The sequence below is a fragment of the Perognathus longimembris genome, chromosome 14, assembly GCF_023159225.1.
Source record: "Perognathus longimembris pacificus isolate PPM17 chromosome 14, ASM2315922v1, whole genome shotgun sequence".
NCBI classification, from domain to species: domain Eukaryota; kingdom Metazoa; phylum Chordata; class Mammalia; order Rodentia; family Heteromyidae; genus Perognathus; species Perognathus longimembris.
The window spans coordinates 38,559,464-38,574,482 of record NC_063174.1 but is presented as its reverse complement, the minus strand read 5'-3'; the positions used below and the strand labels follow the sequence as shown (position 1 = coordinate 38,574,482).

At 36.5% G+C, this 15,019-nt stretch overlaps 1 protein-coding gene and 1 long non-coding RNA gene across 7 annotated transcripts in view; one reads left to right on the top strand and one right to left on the bottom strand.

Moving 5' to 3' along the window:
- The window catches only part of Pcnx1 (pecanex 1), a 171,897-nt gene that overhangs the window by 56,687 nt on the left and 100,191 nt on the right, over positions 1–15,019 (bottom strand). For 3 of the 6 annotated variants that reach the window (XM_048362358.1, XM_048362359.1, XM_048362363.1), the window contains 4 exons: positions 7,972–8,062; positions 6,031–6,088; positions 4,154–4,371; positions 3,514–3,667 (listed from right to left, as the gene is read on the bottom strand). In XM_048362358.1, the coding sequence (XP_048218315.1) occupies positions 3,514–3,667; positions 4,154–4,371; positions 6,031–6,088; positions 7,972–8,062 (521 nt within the window). The remainder of the gene's footprint in view (positions 1–3,513; positions 3,668–4,153; positions 4,372–6,030; positions 6,089–7,971; positions 8,063–15,019) is intronic. The other 3 variants (XM_048362361.1, XM_048362364.1, XM_048362362.1) reach the window with 2 other exon arrangements.
- On the top strand, positions 1,854–8,856 carry LOC125363280. The gene is made up of 2 exons (XR_007213204.1): positions 1,854–1,885; positions 8,464–8,856. It is a non-coding gene; the product is annotated as an uncharacterized LOC125363280 (long non-coding RNA).

Sequence of the window (15,019 nt, the reverse complement as noted above, 5' to 3'; positions counted from 1 at the left end):
CGCTAGCCTTGAGCAAGAAGAAGCCAGGGACAGTGCTCAGGCCCTGAGTCCAAGCCCCAGGACTGGCCAAAAAAAAAAAAGAAAGAAATGACTTGTATGACTTATGTTCCAATGATGAAAAATCAGCTCCAGACACTGGTGTCACTGTGATATTAAAAGCAGTTCACACATTTTCCCACACTTATTTATTTTGGTTAATTAATAATTCATGTCCATCTAGCTTAATGTTTTTGAAATGGCAAATAGTAGACACATGCATGATATAACTACTTGGATCACTGCTACATGTTAAGTATAGTTGAGATAGAATACTTTCTCATGGGCTGAGACTCCACTCATCATCTGAATAACAACATGTACTTCAAATTTAGCTATTGGCTGAATATGAAGCCAGGTAATCTTTAAACTCAATTTCAACACCTGTCCTCTAAAAACTTTTATTTTTGCTTTTATTTCTTTTTATGACTACTATTCTTCTGGCCAATTAGTTTAAAAAATATTAATTACCTTTTCCTTTCTCACTATTTAGACATATGGACTAGGGGCTGGGAATGTGGCTTAGTGGTAGAGTGCTTGCCTAGCATGCATGAAGCCCTGGGTTCGATTCCTCAGCACCACATAAACAGAAAAAGCAAGAAGTGGTGCTGTGGCTCAAGAGGTAGCGTGATAGCCTTGAGCAAAAGAAGCCAGGGACAGTGCTCAGGCCCTGAGTTCAAGCCCTAGGACTAACAAATAATAAACAAACAAACAAACAGACAGACAGACAGAGACTAGACAACAGTGGGCAAAAATTAATGGAACTAGGGACATTAGAACGAAGGAAAATTTTAAGTTGCTTAAAGCAATAAAGATATAATTTAAGGTCATTGAAAGAACAGGTAGGAATGAAGAACAATGATTTTAAGACAGAAACACAAAATTTAATCAGAGATTTGGTTATATGATGAAGAAAGAAAGGTAGTGGAGCATTGGTAACTAACTTATGCCTGTAATCCCAGCTACTCAGGATGCTGAGATCTGAGGAACACCAAAGCTAGCCCATGTAGAAGAGTCCATGACACTTTTATGTCCAATTAACTATCAAAAAGACACAATGTCAAAAAATAAGGTGTGATTCCAGTGGTAGAGTGCTAGCTTTGGGCAAAAACGATCAGAGACTGTGAGTTCAAGCCCCATGACCAGCAAATAAAGAGATACAAAAAAGAATGAAAGAGAGGGAGGGGTTGGAAGTATTGCTCAGTTGCTAGAGTGTTAGGCAAAGATCAAAAACAGCAGGTACCGAGTTCAAGTCCCAGTAAAAGAGAGAGAGAGAGACAGAGACAGAGAGACAGAGAGAAGCTGCTCAGTTTGAGTTGTTATATCATTGTCAAAAAAAGCAAAGAAATGGGAAAAATATTAATCAGAAGATGATAATGTGTTATTTTTCAAATACGTTCAACTGTCTGGTAGATATATATGACTAAAGCTTGCAGAAGACACAGACTTTAAGATGAAAAGGGGAACCTGACTCAAATAAGAGAACATTACAGTATTTTTAAAATTACTGTCAAGGAATTGAGAGTCAAATAAAAGCTCAAGAGAATTCTGATAAACAAAGAAGTAGTCAGCTGGATGCCAGTGGCACTCACCTGTAATCCTATCTACTCAAGAGAATGAGATCTGAAATTTTCAGTTTGAGGCCAGCCTAGGCAGGAAAGTTTGTGAGACTCTTATCTCTAATTAACCATCAAAAATGCAGAAGTGGACCTGTGGCTCAAGTAGTAGTACACTAGCCTGAATAGAAAAAGACACAGGGCCAAGGTATGAGTTCAAGGTCCTGTACCAGCAAACACACACACACACACACACACACACACACACACACACACACACACACACACACACAGTGATGAGAGGTCTAAAGGAGATTAAGTGTCAACAAAGGAGAACTATCTGAAGAACATGAGGACCACTAGGGTGTGTAGTCACAGTGTAGTAGTGAGGACAAAAAATGAAAGAGTAAGAGGTATTGAATGACACAGTCCTCAATGAAAAATGGGAATAGGAATGACAATTAGCAGCTACAAGTCTCTAATTTAGGACTTCAATGAAATATAAATATAGGCTCATTTTAAAGAAATGGAGCAAATGACCAAGATGGCCTATTCCAGTTGTCTAGCTAGTGAGCAAGCTAGCAGGAGACAGAGACACAGAGAGAGAGAGGATGATTGTACAAACAAAACAAGTAGTTATCAGCCTAATCAACCTACAGGCTGTACATACTAGCATATGTAAGCAAATAACTCAAGGAAACCAAAGGAATTTACTAATCAAGAAAGAAAGGAAAAGTCATTGCTAACAGTCCACACTGATTTTAAGTAGAAGGTAAAAATTACAGTAGCACACATGAGTTGATGTGTTTGATTTTTCCCATGTAAGGCTTAAAACTGACACTTTGGCCAGATGCTAGTAGCCTGTGCCTGTAATCCTAGCTACTTAGGAGGCTGAGATCTGAGGATTGTGGTTCAAAGCCAGCCTGGGCAGGAAAGTCATGAGAATCTTATCTCCAATTAACAATCAAAAATCTAGAAGTGAGGGGCTGGGGATATAGCCTAGTGGCAAGAGTGCCTGCCTCGGATACACGAGGCCCTAGATTCGATTCCCCAGCACCACATACACAGAAAACGGCCAGAAGCGGCGCTGTGGCTCAAGTGGCAGAGTGCTAGCCTTGAGCGGGAAGAAGCCAGGGACAGTGCTCAGGCCCTGAGTCCAAGGCCCAGGCCAAAAAAACAAAAAACAAAAATCTAGAAGTGAGGCTAGAAATATGGCCTAGTGGTAGAGTGCTATCCTTACATACATGAAACCTTGAGTTTGATTCCTCAGCACCACATATATAGAAAAAGCCAGAAAGGGCACTGTGGCTCAAGTGGTAGAGTGCTAGCCTTGAGCAAAAAAAAAAAAAAAAAAAAGAAAGAAATCTGGAAGTGAGCTGTGGCTCAAGTGGTAGACTTCTAGCTTGGAGCCAAAAAAGTTCTAGGACAGCACCCAGACCCTGAGTTTAAGACAGAGTACTAGCACAAAAGAAAAGCAAAATTGACATGGTAGTTGTGTGTGTGTGTGTGTGCACGCGCGTGCCTAGAAATCACGATGGGTGGGTACAGTGGTGCACACCTGTCATTCCAGTGACCCCAGAAGAAGCACAGCCCAGGCATAAAATAGTACCCTACTTGGAAAATCAATGAAACAAAAAAAGGGGCTGGAGCTCAAAAAAAGGGGCTCAAATGCTAGAGTGCCTATCTTGGAAGTGTGAGCTCCTGAGTTTAATCCCCAATACCACAAAAAAAAATTAGAAAATGCAACTTACATAGACTTTTTTAAGTGTAAGTCTTCCTGTTCTATACACAGATAATGTAACCCCCCCAAGAAAAACAGGCCTAAAAATGATTATCTTGCTACAGTGAAAGGTATGAAATCTACCTTTTGACACAGATTTTACTTATTCTACATAATGCTAAGAAGAGATGGTGATGATACCTTGAGTAGTGAGTACTGACAGCTGGCTATGACCAAGCAAAACTGGAAAACCCAGATATCTCTGAAGAAGCCTTGTATGAGAAGAATGGATCCCAAAAAAGCCACAAGAATAGCCAAGATGACAGCTAATACATTTTCCAGGATCTCACGATTTCTGTAAACAGAAAAAATATTTATGACTGCATATATCATGAATACAAAAACTAATTAGACTGAAAAAAAAGGGAAAGTATCACAATGACGCTTGCTGAAATTATTTTGGATACTATGTTTGAATAGGTTTTTGAGCATATAAAAACAAAATTTGGGCCAAGTACAGGTGGCTCATATTTATAATACTTGGTAGGTTAAAATTCAAGAACTGAAGTTTGGAGCCAGCTAAAGCTCACAAATTCTCAAGATTCTTATCTCCAATTAATCAGCAAATAGTCAAAACTGGAGGTCTGGCTTTTGAAATTTCATTCACAAAATGACAAAGTGTTGAGCGGACTTAAGTCACTATTTGAAAGCCGTATTACTTTAAGCTTTACTTGAAGAGAATAACAGTAGAAAACATTTTCCAACATGATAATCAAGTAAAAACTTCAATGGATCAACTTTCAAAAAATCATGTTTCTTTAATATCACACTGTACGCTTACCTATCAAACAGTGCCAAAAGTGTGAGTCGGTCAAAGTTAATGCCAATCCAAAGCTGTGGTAGGATCCAAAAGCGGTAATAGTGTTTAACCTTTTGGGCAGCTTCTTCTGCTGGACCATAAGTGGCTGCTAAGTCAGGGCTTAGATCAATGTCCTGCTGTTCCAACAAATCTGTATCGATGGTCAACAGTCTATTCAACCGAATCTGTGGGAGAGAGAGCTAAAAGAAAGTCAGCATTGAAAAGATTAAAATATCCTTAAGTACAGTTAACGTGAATATGATTCCACTCAAATTGTAGATTATCTACATCTCTAATTCTCTCCTCTAGTCTACTTCTTGTGAAAACTTTTAAAGAACATTAGAAACTACTAAAATGGCAACCCAAAATAAACTAAAACAAAGCAAATTAATATAAATTAAATTCAAAATAAATTTTGAAAAGGTTTTATTCTGAAAAGTGTTTAAAATCCTAAGATTTTACTATAATAACTAATGAACACATAATACCACTCATAGTGTATCATTTATGGCCCTCTTCTGACACACTTATGCTCTTTTCTCATTAAGCTATGAACTTCAGTTAGTGGCAAATATAAGCCATCATCTCTCATTTTTTTCTACTGTCTCTTCTTACAGTTATCACTGTATCCAAGACTATTTTATTTTGGCAGGCCCTTTATCTATGCAGGAAATTTAATTTTAGTTCATCTCTTCATCCATTCCAAATTTCTTTTTTTTGTTTTTGTTTTTGTTTTTGGCCAGTCCTGGGCCTTGGACTCAGGGCCTGAGCACTGTCCCTGGCTTCTTAATGCTCAAGGTTAGCACTCTGCCAGTTGAGCCACAGCGCCACTTCTGGTCGTTTTCTATGTATGTGGTGCTGGGGAATCAAACCCAAGGCTTCATGTATACGAAGCAAGCACTCTTGCCACTAGGCCATATTCCCAGACCCCCATTCCAAAATTTCTCTTTTCACTAAAAGCATAAAAAATACACTGTCTCTGGCAATGGAATAGGAAGCATTTTATTATCTTGAGTTTTCCATATTGTTTAAAAGTGGAAAACATATAATTATCTTCTCACTTTGCTTTCCTATAGTTTTCAGTATATAGGATGGCAAAAAAGTAGAGGAAATCTTTACTTTCCAAATACATGCATGAGAGTACTCATTTTTTCCCCATATATTATATAGCCACTTCTGTCTCTTAAACATTGATAGATACTCCCAAAACATGTTTTTCTTACAATCTATGCTAGGGGTTCTCAACTTTTGACACCAGCAAGACTCAGGGTCAGATAATCTTTTTGATGGAGGCTGTGCATCTAACTGTAGTACATCTCATAGCATCTCTATTCCTTACCTAGCAGCATACCCCTAATTATAACAAGCAAAAATGTGTACAGATACTGCTAAATATGCACTTCTCAATGTCAATTCACATATGTAGTCTTTAAACCCTGCTTGCAATTCATCTTCAAAAAGACTAAAAATCCTTTGGGTATGAAATCCAAAATACATGCGTATATATATGTATGTATGTATATGTGTAGGTACGTGTGTGCCGCACATATATATAACAATAACAATAACTACATCAAATAATACTATTAGATATTTAAAATGGCACAAGCAGATTATGATGCTGGTGAGTAAATGAACTTTTACATTCCTGTAAGATAGAAATCAATGCATCTGTTAATTCATAAATATGACTTATTAAATTTCATGTTTGCATATCTAAGAACATAGAAGAGATTCACAGAGGTACAGCAAAAAGAAGACTTTGTCATAGTTTTCAGTAAAAATGACAATTTGGTATCTATAGAAACATTTTTCAGACTTAATGTGAAAAGATGTTATCAAAACGAAGAGAAACCTACCACGTCATGTGGGTAAAATCGAACTGAGGTAGAACTGGATACGTGAGAATCCGTGTCACTAAAATAAAATGAAAAAGACTTCAGGGGATAAACAGCTTGTCAAATGGTAGAAAGAAAAATAAATCCTCTAACAATATGATATTTGTACTTACTTTTTCTGTATACTTCAAAATGCAAAATGGGATTTTCCTAGAATTGCCATTATGGCACAGCTTTTGGATGAGAGGCTCTTGGTTCAAATTTCTAGGGTTGGTTTGTTTGCTAATCTGTTTTGAGACAGGGTCTCACTGTATAGCCCAGCCTAACTGGAACTCATGATCCTCCTACCTTAGACTCATAAAAGGCATGAATTATCATGCCTGGATATGTTCAATCTCTTTTTCAATGGACTGAAATCTTGGACAAGGCCAAAGATTGGATAATTTCTTTATATCTCTGTTTCCTGATCAGCAACACAATAGTGTCTGTATCAAAAGGTTCTTGTGAAAGTGTTTCAATGACATAATCTAAGGAAAGTAATTACCAAACTGACTGGAACCAAGAAAAACAAAATAAACTTAAGCAGTAAATATAAAATAGCCTAGACTATAACAGTTCAGAACACTTTGCCATATTTGAAATATAAGTAATTATCTTCTTTTGAATTAAAATAACTGTGGTGGGATTCCATTCTCCACCCCACAAATGTCTCCATTGTGCTTACAGACACAGCAAATAAATAACTCTAACTTCATAAATTTTGACAGGATGAATCTGTACCAGAACAAAGTTAGCATGCTGAAACTTAAACCCTAAAAAATGTCAAAAACTCTACATCATTTCACTAAATGGAAGTATAACAGCAGGATCAAATGACCCTTGTTAGGAAAGTGAAATAATTAATAATAAATTTTAAAGCATCAGTCTGAATCTCATGTACAAGAAGACTTAAAAATTAATTTATTCTATAAGTAAAATGATATGATTTGGATTTCTAATTTGCTTTTTTCCTTCTTCATTATCTTATAAATTCTTTCCTATCAGGAAAGAGAAAAACTAAGATCAATTTTAAGACCTACTGTATTCACGAACTGCTTCATTAAATGGCAACTCCTTTGTACAACTACTTAAAGATAAAAAAGATTTTTTTATATGCTTCCTTCAAATTTGTTTTTAAAAAACTAAAACAAAATGAAAAGTTGGTTTTGTTTATTTGCTGGTCCTAGGGCTTGAACTCTGGGCCCAGGTGCTGGCCCTGAGCTTCTTTGGCTCAAGGATAGCACTCTACCACTTGAGCCACAGCACCACTTCCACTTTTTGAGTGGTTAATTGGAAATAAGGGTCTCACGAACTTTCTTGAGCCAGAAGGCTTTGAACTGCTATCCTCAGCTCTCAGCCTCCTGAGTAGCTAGGATTACATAGGCTTGAGCCACTGGCACCCAGCCAAAAGTTGCTTATTTAATAGACAGTTGATGAAAACCTTATAATAAAATAAAATTTCACGAAGAAAATTGATGATTCTGCAGTTATGCAATCATTTTTCTGATAAGATTTCTAATATCATACAACATAGAAAGCATGAAATCAATAGCTATGTTGGAAACACTATCACAAAATTTACCAAAAAATTTTGATTTTTCAGTATATAATATTTTTATTTTAAATAAAGATTTTATATCTCACATTGTGATTCACAATATCCATGAACTGTACATTTGAAGAAAAAAAGAGCTTAAGTATTCCCATCACAAAAAATGATAAATATTAGGTATTACATATGCTTATTAGCTAGATTTGTCCACACCACAATATTTACAATGTTGCAGAACTTGTACACATGAATATGTAGCATTTTTCCAACAAAAAATAATTTTAAGATACTTTTAAACTTGAAGGCTTAAAACTTGTAGACATGGAAAATATATCTAAATGCATATATACTCCTAATGTTTCCACACTTACCAGAGATTTGATGCTCTTCGTGCTGCTGGTTCAAAATTCACAAGTGACATATCACAGCCACCAGTCTCATAGAGCGTAGAAGAAAACTTACCTGAAAAATAAAGTGTTTTAAAGGAGCCATTAGAATACTCAGAATCTTTGCTTCATGACACACTGAATTTCATTATCTTTTTATACTTTAAAAAACCTTTTTCAATTACTTAACCTTTTCAATTGTTTAAAAAATAACCTGTATGGAATTTTAAAAGACAGGAATTAAAAAAGAATGCTGGCCAGGTGCATTTGGTTCACACCTGTAGTTCTATCTACTCAGGAAGGAGACTGAGATCTGAGGATCAGGGTTCAAAGACAGCCTGAGAAAAAAAGTCCATGGGACTCTCATACCCAACTTACTACCAAAAAAGCTGGAAGTAGAGCTATAATAGAGCACTAGCCTTGAGCAAAAAAGCCCAGGGACAGCGCTCAGGCCCTGAGTTCAAGCCCCAGATCCAGCACCAAAACACACACACAGCTAAAGAGTTCTGTAAACACATATTGCCACATATGAAATGTAAGATACTTAAGCCTGCTTTTCCTTTTCTCCTACCAGCACATTCTCAAAATTCAAGTAATCATATTAATGAATTCAATGTTCAAATGTCACCTGACTACTACTTGTAAGTGGATCTTATGTAAAACTTGAATATTTGAAACAGTTCATTCAAAACCTTGGAGGCTTACAATAAAAAAAAGTTCAAACTTCAAGATAGTAAGCTGGTTATTTTAATTTTTTAATGGAGAATCAGAATGGCTTTTTAAAAGTATCTGAATGAGTAATAATATTGTTGGTGATAATGAAAATATTTAATCAACACTACTTGTATGATTCTTTCCTAAGAGCTTTATGAAAAAAAATTAGAAATAGTAATTATCCAACTATCTATATGAACTGATTTAAAAGGTTTTGAAAATAAATTGACTGCAAATGGATAGAGATTAAAAATCCAGCTCTGGGTTACACAGCCCAATCTCTCTTACTTCAAGACCCTGTTGCAGCAGTTCTCTCAATCTCTCACTATGGCTCTCTCATAAAGAATTGTAGAAAAACCCCATCTACATTAAAACCAACTTTACAGTTAAAAAGTTATTTCCAGGAATGGAATTCTAAAAGTCTGGATACTGCTTAAAATGTAGTCTTCAGTATCTATGGAGCCATACCAATGGTGAGGAGGACATATAAATAAAATACTAATTCCCAGGAAAGCAAAGAGTTGAAAGAAAAAAAAAATAACGGGGTCTAGTCCTCTTTTTTTATTTACGAGGTTCTAATTTTGCTACCTAGAATTACTGAGATTCTAAATACAAGGAATATGAAAGGGCAATTTCAACTTGCCCTTTTAACAAGGCTAAAGGTGAAAATCTTCCATGCCTACAATGTAAATGGTATGCAGTAAGGATTTTGTTTAATTAAGTGATACCTTTCTTATTTTGGGTGGTAGAGAAGACAGATCTCAAGGCCTCATCCTTATTGGCTCTATCACTTGAGCCACACCTCCAATTCCTTTTTACATTGGTTATTTTTTTATTTTTTTATTTTTTTGGCCAGTCCTGGGCCTTGGACTCAGGGCCTGAGCACTGTCCCTGGCTTCTTCCCGCTCAAGGCTAGCGCTCTGCCACTTGAGCCACAGCGCCGCTTCTGGCCGTTTTCTGTATATGTGGTGCTGGGGAATCGAACCTAGGGCCTCGTGTATCCGAGGCAGGCACTCTTGCCACTAGGCTATATCCCCAGCCCTACATTGGTTATTTTTGAGATAAGAGTCTTGATTTATGCCTACCTGCCTGAGTTATGATCTTCCTACTTGTGCCTCTTATTACAGCTGAGGATCACAGGTGCATACTATAGTGCCCAGCCCAGTGAGTAGGTTTCCTCCACAGCAGGGTAACCATACCCAACCATTGGTTATAAGTCTTAACAAACTTTTTGTCTAGACTGGCCTCAAACAGTGTCTCCAATCTCCACCTTCCAAATAGCTGGAATTACAGGCTTGAGCTTGAGCCACCATGCCTAATTCAGAATAACATACTTTAATAAGTAAGACTGAATACATTCTATCAATCATGAAGCAAAATATGTAAATTTTACTTCCATGTTCCTGTTGTCTGTGATAGCATTTCCTGGTCAGGATAATATGCAACCAAGATAAATTAGGAAAGATTTCTATGAAATATTAGGTTTGCTGTATCTTTCAAGGGAGGATTATTTGGCATGTGAACTACTTGACTCCCCCTTGTCCTTTAGTGAGGAGTTATCAGAAACAAGATTAATGAAGAAAATAAAATGACACTGTCAACTGGCTTACTTCTTAGTAGTAGTAATGAAAAGTTTTCTGAAGTGACTTCTGAAGTGGACTATAGATTTTTCCTAACTGGAAATAAATACTGGCTCAAATAAAATGTTAAAATTGAAACTGTAAATTTTATACTCTTCATGTTCATCATTTATCATGGATAATCAAAAGTTGGTTGTGCTATCATAACTTACATGAAGAGATAAAAACATTGACCCAAATAATGAATTATAAAAATGCAGAATGTTAAATGACCAAATCAAATGTCAGAGAGGGCTTAACTACTTTGTGTGAAGTTCAGTAAGGATAAACTGTATAAGCTAGGTGCCATAACTTAAAATCTGCATGCATTTTCAAAGTAAGTTAGTTTTGCATTCAAAAGAAATGATTTCAGTATATTCTGAGTATTTAGCTTTCTTTAGGACTTTTAGTAATGTAAATTCTGGTTTGAGAACATTAAAAACATTTAAAACTGAAGACCTTATCTTTGTAAATTTCAACTTTTATTATAGATTGTTTTTATGTACAGATGTTAAGTATTCAACTTACATAGAAATAACTGCATTTTAAGTAAATATAAAAAGTGTCTGGGCTTGGAATATGGCCTAGTGGCAAGAGCGCTTGCCTCACATACATGAAGCCCTGGGTTCGATTCCCCAGCACCACATATATAGAAAATGGCCAGAAGTGGCGCTGTGGTTCAAGTGGCAGAGTGCTAGCCTTGAGCAAAAAGAAGCCAGGGACAGTGCTCAGGCCCTGAGTCCAAGGCCCAGGACTAGCAAAAAAAAAAAAAAGTGTCTCCCTCTCGCCCAAAAAGCACTTCAGAAAAATTGATTAGTTTTATTACTACCTAAATCTACACCTCTGAATACTACCATCCAGACCAGTGACTACAAGTAATAAAATTTAGAAATTTAAACATAAGTATAAACAGTGCAAAAAATCAGGAGGCTATGACTTTAGAGACGTGTGTGACTTCATTTGTCAAAACACACTGTAAATGGGTTTCATGTTGCATCCTCAACTTCAAAACAATTCTATGTCCTTCTTTATCTTCAGCTATGGCAATTCACAGCACTTCAGAAGTATTCAATTTTATTTATTTATAAGGTAAACAAACCAGAAAAATTATCATGCCAAAATGTGTAACTTAAATACTTGGTGAAAGCTTAATAGTAATTGAATGTGCTAATGTGATAAACTATCAAAATACAACCTACCAATTGATTTTTAAAAAACAGAGAAAAAAAAAGTAACAGGAATTTGGTTTTATTACTATTAATTTATAAAAATTAACAGTATCTTAAATTTATGTGTATTTTTCCCATTTGGAAACAAACTATAATCATATTCAAACTTTAGATTCAAAATAAAATTCACCTTTACTTATAACCCTATTTTAATACTATCCAGTATTATGAAATATAATGTAAATGTTACTTCTAATGAATATAAACAAGGAAGAAAGTAGAATGCCAACATAATAATATGTCTTCTTCACATGTGATTATAAACAAAGCCATCACATAGTCAATTCCTGGTTCAAAGTGGCATCTGATCAAATAGCTCTCTTATAATTTGTGGGGGGGGGAATCAACATGACAAAAAATTATAGTACATATGCAACTTATTTTTGAATATTCAACAATAGGGCTGGGGATATAGCCTAGTGGCAAGAGTGCCTGCCTCGGATACACGAGGCCCTAGGTTCGATTCCCCAGCACCACATATACAGAAAATGGCCAGAAGCGGCGCTGTGGCTCAAGTGGCAGAGTGCTAGCCTTGAGCTGGAAGAAGCCAGGGACAGTGCTCAGGCCCTGAGTCCAAGGCCCAGGACTGGCCAAAAAAAAAAAAAAAAAAAAATATTCAACAATAAATGCTGTTGTGTATGAAAATTAAAGTTGTTAATGATACCAAATGATTTTTCTGAACAGAGTATCAGTGTAAGCCTGGTTAGTAAGTGACAGTCAACAAGAGGAACAAAATTGGATACTGACAGAAAGACCAAACACACATGAAGCATTTGCCAGAAGCCATAAATGGCAGCAAATCCTAAACGGTGGTAAAATACAGATAAAAGATGTGAAAAAGGAATGGGACTCTAATTTGTTCTATTAATAAAAATGTTTACCATCTAACACAAAGATATATACAGAGGTTTTTTTTGTTTGTTTGGTTGGTTGGTTTTTTTTTTTGGCCAATCCTGGGGCTTGAACTCTGGAATGGGGCACTGTCCCTGAGCTTCTTTTTGCTCAAGGCTAGTGCTCTACCCCTTGAGCCACAGTGCCATTTCTCGCTTTTTTGAGTAGTTTATTAGAGGTAAGTGTCTCACAGACTTTCCTGCCTGGGCTGGCTAAGAACCATGATCCTCAGATGTCAGCCTCCTGAGTAGCTAGGATTACAGGTGTGAGCCTCTGGAACCCAGCTTACAAAGAGAATTTTAAGAACAGTACCCACCTAAGAATTCCTACAGCATTCTTGATGTTACTCATCTTCCTATTTGTTTTGGAAGGATAAATCATCTACAGGGTTTTTCTAATTCTCCAGAAGCCAACAACAAAGATCTTTTCAATTTATTGAATATTTTCCTTTTTTCTCTTTACTCTGCTCATTCTATGTTCTTCAAGATTAATCCTTAGACACTGTCTTAACCTCTCACTTTTATTACTATTTGGGCAGAAAGGGACTCACAAGAGCAAAGAGAGATACATATGTGGTAAATGTACACTCTTGGAAAATTTCATACAGCTTTAAGTACCCTCAAATACCAAGAATAAACAGTGTTTACTTCTAATGGTTGTTAAGTACTGTGTTCACAATCCTATCTGAGTAACTATATTTAGTAATTTTAAGAGTGAAGCACATGGGGCTGGGAATGTGGCTTAGTGGTAGAGTACTTGCCTACATGCATGAAGCCCTGGGTTCGATTCCTCAGCACCACATCAATAGAAAAGACCAGAAATGGTGCTGTGGCTCAAGAGGTAGAGTGCTAGCCTTGAGCAAAAAGAAGCCAGGGACAGTGCTCGGGCCCTGAGTTAAAGCCCAAGGAATGGCCAAAAATATTTTAAAAAGAGTGAAGCCCTTTAAGAACAGTTCTAATTTCTTGGATAGTCCCCTTTATCCTGAGTGGTAACTGCATCTCTAAAGAAACATCATGAGTTTTCACGCCAACAGAAACAACTTCACTATATTTCTGTGGAGAGGCTTAGGTACTTGTTTCTCCCCAAGTCAGGAATCAGAACACTTGCACTCTGAGGAACCAGATAATAAATAATTTAGGCTTTGTGGGCTAAATAGTCTTGGGTGTATCAAGTCTGCCATTGTAACATAATAGGAAGACAGAAAACATATAATACAAAACATGTATCTATTTTAATTACTTTATTTACAAAAGCCGGCATCAAGTTGAACTTAGGCCACAGCTATAGTCAATCTTTATTATAGCTAGACCAAGAGCCCTAGGCCTTTACTTTTCTTTTGGAGTTGGAGGTCAGGGTACCTGAATTCAAACTTAGGGTCTTCACTTGTCAGGCACACGCTCTTGCCACTTGAGCCAAACCTTTAGCTTTGGGGACAGGGTCTAACATGTCACAAATGACATGAACCAAGATGCTCCTACTGATGCTTCCTGCAAAACTGTGGTGACAAGCACATGCCACCATTCTCAGCTATTGGTTGGGAAGGGATCTTGCTAACTTTTTGTCCAGGCTGGCCTCAAACTGTGATTTCTGCCTTCCTGAGTAATTGGTATTATGCGCAGGAGACTTGCTGCCTGTCTTGTAACTTAGGTTTCTAAAATCCCTTTAATTCCTGCAATACAATTAAAAAAAAAACTTATCATTTCAAGTTTCAGCATTTTGAACTCTTTATCTACCTGAAATGTGCTAAGTTAGGCTTCTAAAAGTGGAGAATAAGGTATAGGGCAGTCATAAGCAATAAGTGAGTCTGACTTGTGCACTGGGATATTACTGAACGGCCATTTCCTACTTTCACTTTGACATTTCTTAATTCATTTAGACTCCATCCATTTGCTATTCTCCAGATCAGCCTAATATTCCAAAATACATGCAAACAGTTTAATTCAAAGGGACAAGTGATTCTTATCTTGGTAAAAATCTGTAGCAACAATACTGATTACATTACACTGGTCAAGAAAACAAAAAGGTAAGCTATATAATAAACTACTTATAATTCCATGAATGAATCTGAAATATCAAAAGAACTCTTACAGTTCAACAGCAAAAAAAAAAGCTTAATTCTAATGAGTAAAATATTTGGACACACCTCACAAATTTTGAAGTTTCTATAATTACAAAGAAACATTTTCCCAATGAAAACATTTCACAAAAAATTATAAATTTAAACCACAAGACATCATAATATGCTGATTTGGCTTAAAATGATAAAGGCCATGATAAACTGCAAATGTTGGCCATTATAGGAACAACTGGAACTCATTATTGGGAAGGTAGAACTGTTTTATTTATTAAAAGAAGAAAAAGAAATTTTTGTTGAGTGCTGGTGGCTCACACCTGTAATCCTAGTTACTAAGGAGACTGAAATATGAGGATTGAGTTTTGAAGCCAGCCTGAGCAGGCAAGTCCATGAGACTCTTTTCTTCAGTTAACTACCAAAAAGCCAGAAGTAGAGCTGTTGCTTAAATGGTAGAGCACTAGCCTTGAGTATAAAAGCTCAAGGAAAGCACCCAGGCCCTGAGTCGA